At 37.7% G+C, this 15,378-nt stretch overlaps 1 protein-coding gene across 1 annotated transcript in view; it reads left to right on the top strand.

Annotated features, from left to right (window-relative positions):
- Positions 1 to 11,812, top strand: part of LOC110106194 (deSI-like protein At4g17486) — a gene marked incomplete at its 5' end in the record, with an annotated part of 27,780 nt that extends 15,968 nt beyond the window's left edge. Inside the window, 3 exons of the mRNA XM_020835980.2 lie at positions 1,106 to 1,186; positions 2,028 to 2,154; positions 11,579 to 11,812. Of these exons, the coding sequence (XP_020691639.2) occupies positions 1,106 to 1,186; positions 2,028 to 2,154; positions 11,579 to 11,597 (227 nt within the window). The remainder of the gene's footprint in view (positions 1 to 1,105; positions 1,187 to 2,027; positions 2,155 to 11,578) is intronic.
- Between the last annotated feature and the right edge of the window lie 3,566 nt (positions 11,813 to 15,378).

Below are 15,378 nucleotides of genomic sequence, written 5' to 3'. Positions count from 1 at the left end.
TTCCAAATATTTCAAAATCCACATACATTGCTGCTACTATATGCCAGATACCACGTATCTCTACGTATCTGATCGATGACTAGCCTTAATCGAAAGTTCTCTCTCGTGATCGGGAGGGGTAATTAACTATAGGGGCTTGCGCCTATAGGAAACCAGAACTCAGATCATAAAGTCCTCGCAAAATGAGGACGAAATCTCTAGGTAGTGTCTTATCTACAAACTCATCTGCCTTCCAAAATTTACCTCGGAACTTATTCAGTTAAAACTCCCTCGCCGAACAATAAAAAGAAGAAATCGCGCGGCGGGGAGGCCGAGGCCGAATTTTTGGAGCCCACACCAACCTGCAGTTCTGCAGTTTGCATCCCACAAACTTGCTATTACATGCCCAAAATAATCCCTACAGCTGCCAGCACAACAACTGCAACCATGTGTCAGCTCTACCATCCAATTCTCTGTCCAGCTCGGCAATCTGCCTCATTCCAGCTTTCCATGTGCGACTCTCTAGTCTCAAATGAAGAATGAATTTATTATATGCTTTATTGTCAATTAAATAGGCAGAATTTTTTTCTTATTTATTTTTCAACTTTTGGCCGGCTATAGCCTTCGAATTCATTCTATCTTAAGTGGTTTGTATCTCTTATAAATTGTGTATCTTCATCTATTTTGTGAATATAAAAAACGGGAGTATTTTTCTTTTATATTTTTCAACTATTTCTTCTCAACATTTATACTAAGGTGGGTAATGGTTTCTTTGCCTCAAATTTTGGCAGCCTTTTATCCAAATGAAAAACGTTAATTAATAAGAAGATATGTTGATACAGAATAACACAGTTTATCAAGTTAGCTTGTTAATTCTAATGTCATTACATGAACTTCAGACATTTGACACTGAGCAAGAAAAGCAAAAATATAGAAAAGATGGTTAAGGAGAATGTAAATGATTTCACAACTCTGGGTAAACAGCACAAGAAAAATTTATGATCAGTTTACCAAAATTGAACTGTGATTGAACTTGTTCAAGCTTTCAATATATTTTTCACCCCAAATGATGCAGCGTAGTCACCACCACATGTGTTTACTGTTGAAATTTTGATCTGGATTACAGGTTTTATGTGTAATTGTCTTCTGCCAGAAAGTCTCCGTTTGCCAACAGTAAAACAGATACCTGAATACCACGTCTTTTCAGGTTAGTTTGACATCCTCTTGTTCTCCTTCTTTTTCCATATTTATTATGTTACTGATACTAACGGTATTTTTCTTACATGTCTGTATATCATTAACATTTAGATTTATTTTTACAAAATGATGACATTGTTTTGAAGGAATTCGGGTACTATTTATTTTTTTAAAACATTTAAGTCACATGCTCTAAGCACTTCTCTGATGGCGTGGCAAGCTTCCCAGCCGTCTGTGCATGAGGGTTTTTACTTGGTTTAATCTTTGGTCTCTAAGGTTAGATAGGGTTGGGAAATAGGTGAACCTAACTCAAACATAGAGAGCAAAAACTGAGCGAAAAGTAATAGAAAACCAAAAAAAGAAGATTAACACATAAAAACACATTTTTATGTAGCTTCGCCTAATTATATGGAAAATTATAATCCTAATTCATTTGATACAAATATAATATGACGTCCCTCTTTTTATATATATAATCAAAAAATTTATGCCATAAGAAAATATAATAAAATTTTTAAAACGCCCTTATTAAAAAAAAAAGCTTTAAATATAAGATTGGCACATGACTAACCCGTGTAGCAAATTTTCTTCATAAGAAAAAATTAATCAGAACCCACATCATAGCAAGTCTTGGATTGGGAGATGCCGAGCTGGGAGAGTTCAGGCTGTGGAGAAGCTTAGATATGTGAGCTGAGGGGATCTGATAAGGCCTTGGAGAACTTGCCACGCTTAAATTTTCGTATAAAAATGTGATAACCCGGATGCCTTCTTCAGGTATTTTCTTAACTCCCTTAAAAATTCTTATGTTCTTGTAATAACATGTTTTTTTTAACTTTGTTTGAATCTAAAAGACAGTTCAGAGTCCATTGCATTCAATAGCTCACGCGAGCTACTGAACAGTGATGATGCTGATGAAGATGAGCATCTTCTTTCAAAATCGCAAAGAGTTGAAGTTGCAGTTGTAAGAGAAGCTCATAGGTGAGGAGTTAATTTGCATTGTACGCTGCAGACTTGCTCATTTTCCCTAAGTGATGCTCTTAAAATGCTGTATTCATGATTTCGCTGCAAAACTTTCTCTATTTATTATTTTTCTGCGTTGCACATGCTTAGCATTGTATTTATTTATTTTTTTTTGTTTATTCTTTGTATTTGAAAGCTACTATTGTAGCAATGTTTTTCTTTGTGGAAAACCTCAACATTGAGTGTCCCTTGTGCTTGAGATGTTTAGAATTTATAGAGCAGAGCCTTAAAGTGATCTATGATAAATAATTAATTTTGAGAATTATGAAGTGTGATGGATATATCTTAGTAATCAAACCACCTAAGGCTATGGAAATGTTTATATTTGATGAAACTCTCGCTAGAGGCTAAATAGTTGGTAAAGCAATAGATCGACATCCATTCTTACTTTTAGTGGAGCTTCCTAGGTAATGGCCTTGTAATAATTAATAGATTTGTACATGGACAATGAACACGAGTTCACTTGTACCAATAAAGGGAACAATTAAGTACCATGTAGTCAGCCTCTTGATGAATAAAGTTTTGCAGTCATTGAAAATTATTGTCAATAATTATCGTCCTCCAGAAGGTGATGATGGGTTGGCGGATCTGTCGTGGCTGCAGGGTTTGTTGTCCCTCTTTGGATTTCCACCGCAAAGAGGGAGTTGAAGCTATTTTCAGTAGTCAAGAGAGGAGAAATGAACAACAAATTGATATTGAAGTTCAGCAACAGGGGGTAGTTTGAGCATATAGGCAGGGATGCAACGATTGCGTGACTGGGTTGCATGCATATGAGATGCAATGGACTTTGAAAGGAAAGTACTTTTTGGTAAGTAGTGGGTGAAGGATGAAGGATGCGGAGTCATGTCTATAAAATTGGGAAGGACTCTTGTGATTGGGGCAGAGATTAGTGTAAAGCAGGCTGGACGGGGATGGGGGTTTAGGACTGTAGATGCAATGCCTTTTTTATTTTTCAAAGTTTTGGAGGTGGCATTTAGGTGCAATGCTCTTGATCGAGTGAGAAGATAAATTAGGGAGAGTCGTCTTAAATGATTTGGTCACATAAAGCGGCGGCCTTTTGATGACCCAGTTAGGAAAGTAGAGGTATTAGATTTGGCTTATGTTAAAAAAGGTACAGGTAGGCCTAAAAAGACTTGGTTAGAAAATATTAGAAATGATATTTTTTTTGTTAATTTTAAATGAGAAGTTGACTCTTTCCAGGACTGGAGAAAAAGGATTTATGTAGCTGACCCCCACGTCGTGGGATAAAAGGCTTGATGTTGTTGTTGCTCTTGATCAAGTGACAATTATTATCTTTGATGCCACTTAATTGATAGAAGAAAAGAGTGAGAGAAAATATAAACATGGGGGATATATAAATTGACTATAGAGCGAGAGAAGCATTGGTTGCTTTAATAGAAATAACCTCAAACATTATTCAATATTCTATCATTGTCTTAACTTAGTCCTTGAGGTCATTATTTTTAATGAGAGGGTTTGATGCAGGACATATATGAAAATTTGATTTAGGTAAGAATTTTTGCACACTTATTGAGTAAGAACAAATTAATTAAATCTTTATGGTGATTCAAACAATGAAATAAAACACAAAGAACAGTAAACACAAGTTTGGGCCAACTTACTCGCAAAAACGTAAAATCACATAATAATCAATTACTCTTGACGTTGCATACGAGATAGGTTTCAACATGAAATCCCTAATCTAACAATAAGAATAGTGCTATGAAAGATCTCTCAAACACTTCCTACTAAACACTAAGCTTTTAGCGGAGCTCGGCAAGATTTTGCATGAATCAAATAAAACCACAAGCAAGGATCAACGAAGAAGGTAAGAAAGAAGGAAAGAGTTCACCCTTTGCTAAGATTCAACCTTCTCGCAAGCTTGGACAGCAGTTGGTATCATCTTGACGGCTCGGACAGTAACAAATCCACGCTCAAACCTTGGAACAGCAAGTAGCCAACCTGGGACAGTGGTTCCGGACAGTTCTGGGCAGCAACGATCACTCCTAGAGCTGGAAAGCAGCGAACTGCTGTTGGAGTCTCTGAACAGCAGATAGGTGGTCTTGAACAGCAGCTATCTAGGTTTTGGAAGGGTGGACAGCCACTATTAGAATCCAGAAATTTCTGGACAGCAAGTAGAGATGGGTAAACAGCAACACATGAAGATTGGGACAGCTTTCTCCCAAGAATCCAAGTGGGAGAAGGTAAGGGAAGGTGGCCGGCCAAGGGGGAAGGCTTGGGGAAGATTGGGTTTAGGTTTTGGGTGAATTAGGCTTAAAGTTTGGAAGAAGATCTTGGAGGGAAAAGCTCAGATTAATTCCCAAATAGAAATTCCTTGATTAGGAAGTAAATTAAGTGGGGGATAAGGGAAGGAGGCGGGTAGGCTAGGGCTGGTTTTGGAAATAATTCCAAATTGAAGGCTTGATTTTGGGAAAGAAATATTGGGGTGGGGCTTTGAAAAATTCGGCTAAGAGAAAGGGGGGATGGGGTGTCTAGATGCAATGTATGTGGGGGGATTAACTAATTAAATTATCAATCTCAGATTTTGATTTATTACTTATTAGTGGCTTTCTAAATTTAGGCATCTTTAATTAGAAAAGTGTGGGGATTTGAATAAATTAAATAATCAATCTCAAATTTGGGATTGATTAATAATTAATGGACTTTCCAAACTTGGACCACTTTAATTTGGAAAGATTTTACTTTCAAATTATCTTGAATTTGAATTCAAATAATTCCCAAATCAAACTAATCTATTTTAGGAAAGGGCGAGGGGGGTGGCCAGCAGCTTGGATGAGTGGGGAAGGAAACGACGGCTTGGGGTGGTGGTGGTGGGGCCATCGGTAAGAGGGGCAAAGGGTTGGGTTGAATGGCTTGGTGGTGGGGAAAGTTGGTCGGCGGTGAGGTGGGGGGTGGCTAGGGAATCTGGCGGCTAGGAGGAAAGGAGATTGAAGGAAAACGAACGATAAAACAAACCACAAACTCGGCCGTCTCCAAGGTTGGTGGGTGATTCATTTTCCCTCCCTAGGAATTTCTCCAAAGCTCTCTCCAAGAACTCTCACAACTCAAAGAACACATGCAAGAATTTTCTTATAATTCATTCATTAACCCTCAAAGAAGAAGAGGGAGGCTTTAAATAGCTCATACATTGAGAAAATAAAAAGTATTACAATGCCCCTAGGGCTTACACATACCTAAGCCCTTAAGTAAGGGCAAAACTGGAAAAGCATAATAAAGCTTCATAAATAAAAACTAATACATCAATAATAAATACGAAAATCAAAAGTAGAGCAGTGAAATCGTGGTCGTAGATCGACGGCCATGCCTCTAATAAATCTTTCATGTCCTGATGTCCTCATCACTCTCCCGGGGTGGAAAAAAGCTTAACTCTATCGAGTACGCATCCCGGGTGCTCTCGTAGAACTGTAGTGCGTCTGGGTCGATCTGACCCAGTGTCCTCAGGCTCGGGCTTGCCTCTCCACCTATTCAAATTACTTTCTTCGATCGCCCTCTTTTGTGGAAGTAATATCATCACTTAAAATCATGCTAACCTTCTACGCTATAGGTATTTTATAAACATTTAGGAGTGGAGGTAAGCTTGGGTTCTCACAAGGTGGAGTCACACAATGCTTAAATTGTTTGATGGGTTAAACTATAGATCCTTATAAGCAACCATATCTTCTATGTTAAAGGAGGGATTAATGTCGAATTCTGCAGACAGATCCATCCCGTAAGCATTGTTGTTGATTTTCTTGACTATTTTGAATGGCCCCGCACTTTTGGCATGTAACTTCTTAACAATTCATTGTGGGAACCGTTCTGGACGAATCCGCACCATCACCGAGTTACCAACCTCAAAATTTTTAAATCTTTGTTTAAAATCAACAAGAAGCTTATAATTAATGTTGCTCTGCTCAATTTTGCGTGCAATTTCCTTATATAAATCATGCAAATGCAATACAAATGTAGATGTCGACTCAGAAATCTTATACCTAGAACACATGGGTATTGAGATCTATCGACAGCCTAGGTTTGAACCCATAAACAGTTTCGGCGGGACTTAAACCAGTGGTATGGGTCATTGAATCATGGTAGATGAGCTCTACTGTGGGGAGTTCGGATAGGGAGGCTCCAGGGGCTAGATCTAAAACATACGGAATGCCTCTAATCGGAGGAAATTGACTGGGAAGATCATCAGGGAAGACATCACCAAGTTTACTAAGTATGGGCCGAATCTACTGAGGGACCGGTTCGTCAAACTCAATGGAAGTCTCACGACTGACTAAGGCGTGAAAGGGTGCGCTTTGGGCTATGGCAGCTATCAAGTTCAATCTCTTCTTGGATTTGTTAGGGTTGGATTCAGGATCATCAGTAACCCGAGGCTGTGATGGCAAAAGCTTGATCTTTTTGCCCTCACGCTTATAAATATGAACATCATTGTCAAATAGCCAGGGACGGCCTAGAAGGATTTGTCCAACATTTATAATTAACACATCACACCAAACATTCTCCTCATAGTCAACGAAGGAGATAGGTATGAAGTTTCGCTCCTTTACCTCCAAGGCAGTGGTGTTAACCCAAGCTACCTTATAGGGGTTGGGGTGATGAACGATAGACATGCCAAGCTTAGACACCATGCTGGAGGAGCAGCATTGATGTAGCTGCCACTATCCACGACGACTTTACAATTCTTATCCTTGATTTTGGCGGAGTGAAAAATCGTAGTCCTACGCTAGTCGTCGGTGGTAACGGGATGTGACAGTGCACATCTCACCATGCAGGTGGGAGAAGTGTCAATTTTATGAATGTACTGGATGACAGCAGTGTCGTCATCCTCTGCAAAGAATTCACTATCGTTGTCCACTTGGTGAATCTGATCTATTTCGGGCTCGAATTCCGCCTCAGTGATCTCTTTGATAATCGTGACTTTGTAGGGACTAGAGCACTAAGAGGCGATATGCCCATACCTATGACATCTAAAGCACTTGGTCCCGGGTTGGACCGAGGGGTATCCATAGTGGGAGGTTTACTTCTAACATCAGGATGGGGGGTGGGGGGACCATACGAGGTCGGGTAGTGCTTCCTGGGATCGGCTGGGCAGTGGGAGTGTATGGGGTGGAACTACCAGAATGCCTGTAGGAAAGCCTAGAGTCGTGGTGTCGACTAGGGAGTAGGGGACGGGTTTCCTCTTGGTCTAACACTAAACTGCAAGCATTTTCAAGGGTAGTGATGTTCCGGGCGAACAGCTTGTTGCGAAGATCATCTCGCAACCCGGTACGAAACATGGACAGGATTTGCGCGGGGGTAGTGGAAGTCTCCCCTTTGCAAGGAATTAGGTAGTCATCAAAAGATGCAATGTACTCCTTAACGAATTTGTTGCCCTGAGTCAACCTATTTTACCTATCCAACAATCTGGGGAAGTACGAGGGAGGCAAGTACTTCTGCTTAAGCTCACGTTTCATGGATGACCAATCGGTGACGGGATACTCATTTCGGGCTTCTCTCAGGCTTTCTAAATTGGACCAAAACTGACTTGCCCTACCCGTGAGCTTCATCTCAGCAAAACTAACCTTCCTAGCCTCAAAGATGGTATACCATTTAAAGAAACTATCCATACCTTTGACCCAATCCAGGAAGAGCTGAGGATCGAGGTTGCCATCAAAGGTAGGAGCATCGACTTTAATGTTCTTCATTAGTGATATGTCAGGGTCATTGTGAGAGTTGTGTCCATAGTGGGGAGCTTGATGAGGGGCACGAGGAAGTCCCTCATATAGATAGGTGTAGTTCTTGTACATGGATGGAGGTCTAGAAGGTGTGTAAAGGGGAGGATGGTTCCTACTTCGATCTAGGGTATCGAAGCGTTAGTCGTCTAACGACGGAGGTTAGCTAAGTCAGCTTGGTTATCCTTGAGTTGTTAGCTAATGTTATTCATTTGACCTGCCAACAAGTCTAATGTCCTGCCGAGTTGTTCCGGGTCCATTAGAAGACTCTACAAGATACTCAAGGATGAAGGGATGTAAATGACAACACTTAAACTTATATGGAATGTTCCTAAAGGCTTGCTAAATGATGCAAAACATGATGGACAACAAACATACAATGTACTAAATGACAAAAATGCAATGTTAAAACAAATTGCTAAGCTTAACAGTGGAAATTAAAACTCTAGATGGATCCTAGTACATGCAACTAGAGCAAACCATGCTCTGATACCCGATGATGCAGGACATATATGAAAATTTGATTTAGGTAAGGATTTTTGCATGCTTATTGAGTAAGAGCAAATTAATTAAATATTTATGGTGATTCAAACAATGAAATAAAACACAAAGAGCGATAAACACAAGCTTAGTCTAAGTTATTCGCGAAAAAATAAAAACCACATAATAATCAATTACTCTTGACGTTGCATACGAGATAGATTTCAACAAGAAATTCTTAATCTAACAATCAGAATAGCGCTATGAAAGATCTCTCACAAACTTCCTACTCAACGCTAAGCTTTTAGCGGAGCTTGGCAAGATTTTGTATGAATCAAATAAAACCACAAGCAATGATGAACGAAGAAGGTAAGAAAGAAGGAAAGAGTTTACCCTTTGCTAAGATTCAACCTTCTCGTAAGCTTGGACAGCTGTTGGTGTTATCTTGACGGCTCAGACAGTAACAAATCCACGCTAGAACCTTGGGACAGCAAGTAGCCAACCTGGGACAGCGATTCCGGACAGTTCCGGGCAGCAACGGTTGCTCCTAGAGGGTGTCTAGATGCAATGTATGTTGGGGAATTAACTAATTAAATAATCAAACTCAAATTTTGCTTGATTACTAATTAGTGGCTTTCCAAATTTAGACATCTTTAATTAGAAAAGTGTGGGGATTTGAATTAATTAAATAATCAATCTCAAAGGTGTCTAGATGCAATGTATGTTGGGGAATTAACTAATTAAATAATCAATCTCAAATTTTGATTGATTACTAATTAGTGGCTTTCCAAATTTAGGCATCTTTAATTAGAAAAGTGTGGGGATTTGAATTAATTAAATAATCAATCTCAAATTTGAGATTGATTAATAATTAATGGACTTTCCAAACTTAGACCACTTTAATTTAAAAAGATTTTACATTCAAATTCTCTTGAATTTGAATTCAAATAATTTCCAAATCGAACTAATCTATTTTAGGAAAGGACAAGGGGGGATGGCCGGCTGCTTGGATGAGTGCGGAAGGAAACGGCGGCTTGGGGTGGTGGTGGTTGAGTTGTCAATGGGGAGGAAGGTGGGGGACAGTGAAGAGGGTGGTGGGGTCGGCGGTAAGAGGGGCAAAGGGTTGGGTTGAATGGCTTGGTGGTGAGGAAAGTTTGCCGGCGGCGAGGTGGGGGTGGCTAGGTAATTCGACTGCTGATAGGAAAGGAGATTGAAAGAAAAAGAACGATAAAACAAACCACGAATACGGCTGTCTCCAAGGTTGGTGGGTGATCCGTTTTCCCTCCCTAGGAATTTCTCCAAAGCTCTCTCCAAGAACTATCACAACTCAAAGAATATATGTGCAGGAGTTTTCTTATAATTCCTTCATTAACCCTCGAAGAAGAAGAGGGAGGCTTTAAATAGCCCATACAAAGAGAAAATAAAAAGTACTACAATGCCCTAGGGCTTACACATACCTAAGCCCTTAAGAGCAAAACTGGAAAAACATAATAAACTTCATAAATAAAAACTAATACATCAATAAGAAATACGAAAATAAAAAATAGAGTGGTGAAATCGTGGTCGTAGATCAACGGCTATGTCTCTAATAAATCTTCCATGTCCTGATGTCCTTATCAGGGTCTTAGGGTTACACATAAATTAAACAACAACATAATTTGAAGAAAAAAGCCTTGTTAAAAAAAAAACAATATATAACTCTAATAGAACAAATCCAAGTTTTACCTAAATACAATTACTACATTAAAAAAATATGAACTATTTAATTAATCGTGTCGTTGGCATTAAACATAAATTTGGATTGAACGACCATCATCAAATGGTCTATTAGAATTAGAAGAAATACTAAAGTACTCAAAACCCAAAAAAATCATCACTGAATGGATGAAATGTTGCATGTAAATGTTACCATCCATCTAATGATCTGGAGGCTTCCACTGGACATTGAGTGGGAATTATAACATTACTCTGGAATTAAAAACTTATATTGTTGTTAGGAACATGGTTGTGACATACTGATTCTAAGGAATTCGAGGTTCTTCCCAAAAAGCAAGCCAGTGGTCAAAGATGGACCAACCCTCAAGATATCATCCCATTCTATCATCTACTTGTCTTCTAACATTAACCCACAAGATGCTATATGTGTAGCTTGATCGTGAAATGAAGCACATAAGGGCATCTCCAACCAAAAAACTCATTTTACACTATAAAATACAATAAAACTTCAAAATGGCGTAATTCATTTCCAATCGAACTTCATTTCTCTCATCTTTTGTGCACTTCATGCGAAGGTAATTATCTCTCTCCTCTTTCGTGCACTTTTCTCCTCTTTCCCGCTCTTCTTCGGCAAATTCGCGAGCGAGGGTTTTTTGACATAGGTGAACATTCCGCGTCAAGTTTGGCGTCGCATATATTGGCGTCGAACTGTTTACCTGCTGAATTTTGTTATGAGATTTGGAGTTCGAATGCAGCGTATGGCAGATGGCATACGGTGGTATGCAGTTCGGTTTGAGATGATCTAAGTACATAAATCATAGTTTTCGGCTGTTAACATTCACTGAGGTGTTCAGATCACCTTTTTTTTTTTTTTTTGAAAATTTGGGCTTTACCCGTATATTAAAGATGAAAAATTACAAGTAAGACCCAAAAAACCTCAATCAAAAAAGAGGCTAGCTCCTACAAAGCACCAAAAAGAAAACACAACCAAAATACAGACAAAATTGATCAAAGCACATAAAAGCTCCAATGCCAAAAAAGCCTGGACTCGGGTAATTAATCATCTCATCACATAGAATCACAAACCCCTGGTTGCTCGAAGACCATCCAAAGGGGAGCGGAATATGGAGCCTCATCATTGTCACAGGTTATGCAAAACCTTCCTAGCAATCTCCTGCAACAGCATAACAGCTAAACAGTCCCAGTAAGCAACCCAGGTAGAATATCATATTGCTACAGAAAACACAACCTGAGAAATAGGGGATTCACGGCCAAACCAGATCAAGAAAAAACCCAAGATCAAGTTAAGGCCAGAGCACGGATATAGCTTATCCAGGTATTTAGTGGAATCCTTCCACTTAATAACTCTGTGATGGACTGCTTTTTTAATACATAGAGAGATAGTATTGCTGCTGCTAAATTTGTTTCCAAATCTCCTGAGGTTTTTTTCTTTTCAAATATAATAGACGCAGCAGCAGGCGATGAGGGAGAATAAGTTTTTCTCCCAAACCTGCATACTTTGTTCACCATCAATCCATTCCAGAAGTTGAAGAATAGTAGGTTTAAGCAGTAAGCTATTAGAGCCAAGAATTAAATCCGTGATAATATTAAAAGAGTATGAACATTCAAAAAATAAATGTGCAGCACTTTCAAAGTGATTGTGGCATAAGCTGCAAGCTAAAGGAACATAAATGTTCCATTTATGTAATTCCTCTGCAGTTTTTAAACATCTGACAATAGCAAGCTAAGTAAAGCACGAGAACCTCATAGCATGTTTAGCCCGCCAAACTAAATTATACCAAGCACAGGTAGACTGATTGGAATAAAACTCAAGTATGAAATTAGAATGCCTACTCTTCGTTTGGTTCCCCCACAAAAGACAGTTAGAATCCTCCTCCACAATGCTATTTTTTTAAATGTCATTTTTAACAGAGAGTGGATGCAGTCACGTAAAACCCACTCATTTCCAATAATAAAACCTCTAACAAAACAGTTAGAGCTAATAGAATTTAACTGAAAAAGCTCAACTGATAGATCCTCCAGTCTACCATTTAAGCACCAGTTATCCCAACACATGGAAATGGGCGCCTTATTTGTAATTCTAAAAGAAAATTTTTATTTAACAACCCCAGCAGTAAAACATACAGCCTTCCATAAACAGGATGCATAGGAGGGGATCGGGCGCCAAGGTGAGATGTATCTGCTAGAGAGCCAAGCAGATAAAGGGTAATAGCTGTTGTACATTCTGAGGATAATAGAGCAGTTAAAAGCAAGCAAGGATGGCAGACCCAACCCCCCAATTGCTTTTTTACAGACCTTATCCCAAGAGACCATGTGTAATTGCTTGCTAGCAGATGAGTCTCCAAAGAAAATAAATTTAGAAAAACTTTCTTGCAAACGCCCAGCAAAAGATAAGAGACAACCCTTCCACCCATACAGCTTTCTAGATATACTATCCATTAATAGAAGATAGTCAGCCACTTTAAGACGATAGAAAGACAGTGGAATCCCAAGATAGGTGAACTTGTTTGGGATGTTATGAATAGATAGCACTTGACAAAGCTCACCTTGGTTATGCACATTTTTGGGAAATATAATAGAGCTTTTTTCAAGATTCACATGAAGACCCGTAGCATTGGAGAATGTAGTAAGAATGTTTTTAAGGCTTTTATAGTTCTCCACAGTGACTTCACCAAAATTTAACACATCATCCGCATACAAGAGATGAGATAACAAAAAACCTTCCATATTAATTCCTTTGAAATCTCCATTATCAAGAACGGCAGAGAAGGCATTCATAACCAAACAAAAGAAATAAGGGCTTAGCGGACAACCTTATCTAAGACCAACAGAAGATGGAAAAAAAACCTTCAAGAGCCCCACCCACCAAAACAGAAAAATTCACATCAGATATGCATGCTTTAACCCCGCTCACAAAATATGATTAGTTTTGAAGCTATGCTGATATAAATATATAAAAAAAAGGAGAAATAATCTGCACTCATACCATAGGATTTATGTCAGTCCTGAAATCCTCATGGATTAAATTTGAATTGCACACAGACAGATTGACTTCTTTTGGTGCATGAATTTGAGCAATCTTGCTAAGATTTGGAACTAAATATATAACTCAGATGTCACTAATCCAACATCCCAAAACAATTCTTTAGCTTTGATAGCAGTTTTCAGCTTTTTCATTCTATAAAATTGTGTTGCATTAATCATTTAGGTTTTGTTTGGGACGATTTTTTACTGCTTCTTAAAGCAAATTTTTGTACTATAAAATCATTTTAAGCATCAGTAAGAAAGTGGTCCCAAACGAAGTCTTAGTACTCATAATATATTTTTTTGCTTTTTAAAATTATTTTTTAGCGCAAATCTCAAACGAGGCCTTAGGCTTTGTATGGGACGGCTTTTTAACTGTTTTCTAGAACAGGCTTTTATACTAGAAATATGTTTTAAAAAGCAGTAAGAAAGCCGTTCCAAACGAAGTCTTAGAGATAGCTTTTTGAAACAGCTTTCCTGCACTTTTTTTTTTTTAAGTAACGAAAAAAGAGTAGTGAAAAACAATCCCAAATAAAGCCTTTGTTTGATGATATTGATAAAAAAATTTTATGGAAGGAAAGTAATAATCAATGTAAAAATATTTTATATGATTAGAATAATGATTAAAAAGATGAAACTTTGTGTTTCATCTCGCATCAAATATTTAAAGTATATGTTGACGTGGTAGTATCAAATTATTAATTCTCATCTTTTAACTTTGATTTTAGTTGAAAATATATTTAATTACTAATATATAAGATCAAAAAAAAAATCCCCAAAAAAATTTAATTACTAATATATACGATCAAAATTGATCTCTTTTAATTCTCTCTAATCCAATTAATATGAAAGAATTTACTTGTGAAGTACATTTTATTAGTATCATCAAAGTTTCTTATCACTTGGCTTGGGTACTATCTTGAGTAATAATCATAATTTTCTTGTAAATTCATTAATGTATAGGTGAGTTGCTAATCATTACTCTCCTCAAAATCCATCTTATTGGGCTTCTATTGATAAAAAAAAGGGTTTCCTTTTTTAGGCTGGTCTTTAGGAATTTTTATTAGGTCCGGTGTAAGGACGTAGAGGAACGTTCGGTCAAAGGCAAAATTTTGCCAAAAAACTCGGTATTTGTTTGGTATTACTATGTATTATTTGATAATAACGAGGAATACCGCTCTGTGAAGATCAATACCGAGCAATACCGAGTTGTACTGAGTTCTTTTCTAGGAAAAATTCGGTACAACTTTTGTATAACTCGGTATTGCTCGATATTGCTCGGTATTGGGTCTTCACGTGATGGTATTCCTCGTTATTGTTTGGTATTGCTCGACATTTACTCGGTATTTCTCATTTTTTGATGCGATTTGGCCTCCAATCAGACGTTCCTATCCGTCCGGTTAGAGGACGTAATAATTGTTCAGTCTTTAGAGCATAAAATGATAAGGAAATTTGAAACAGTATTGTATATAAAAATTATTTCTTATAACTCAATTGTATTGTCCATGATAAACAAATTCCAATCTTACTAGTTTGGCTTGGTAGCTAAAAAATATTAATACAATAACTCCTTAATTTTTTTTTTTACTAGTAACTCAAGAGCTAAAAGCTTTATGAAGAGGAGAGCACAGAAAAGGCGAAGAAAATAAACCTACTGCAAATCTAGATCCAACTCATGTTATCAATCAGGAGAAAATAATGGTATGAACTATCCTGTTTATAAGTTCACAAGAAAAAAGGACAAAAAGTTCCCATTTATGCCATTTTTTATAGCATAGTTAACATGCTAATTAAAAAGTTCATATTTTTACATAAAATAATATAATTTATTTCATATAACATAGCCAAAAACATGAACCACCTTGCTCTGCCAAAGAAATATTATTGAATTCACCAATCCTTTAAAAAAATATATATTCATGGAAAATTGCAATCCCTACCATGTGATAGTGAGCCTATATGTCTTATCTAAACGAACTATCGAGACTTTGGACTATCTGAATGCAAACTTCGAGAAATGCTAAACAATTGACTAGCATGATCAAACTCAAAAGAAGTATCTTTCCTTTATATAATGAATGTTCATAGTCTTCAAAAGCTTACATGCTGAATTATTAAACCTGGTGATACATCAGAACCAAAGCAGGAATCTGAAATATCTCCTTTAAAGGTCTCAATCCACTAGGCAGATCACAAGTGGATAAGCAATGGAGCAATAATA

This window comes from Dendrobium catenatum, unplaced genomic scaffold, assembly GCF_001605985.2.
Source record: "Dendrobium catenatum unplaced genomic scaffold, ASM160598v2 fragScaff_scaffold_266, whole genome shotgun sequence".
Taxonomy (NCBI): Eukaryota; Viridiplantae; Streptophyta; class Magnoliopsida; order Asparagales; family Orchidaceae; genus Dendrobium; species Dendrobium catenatum.
This window is presented reverse-complemented; position numbering and strand designations above follow the sequence as displayed.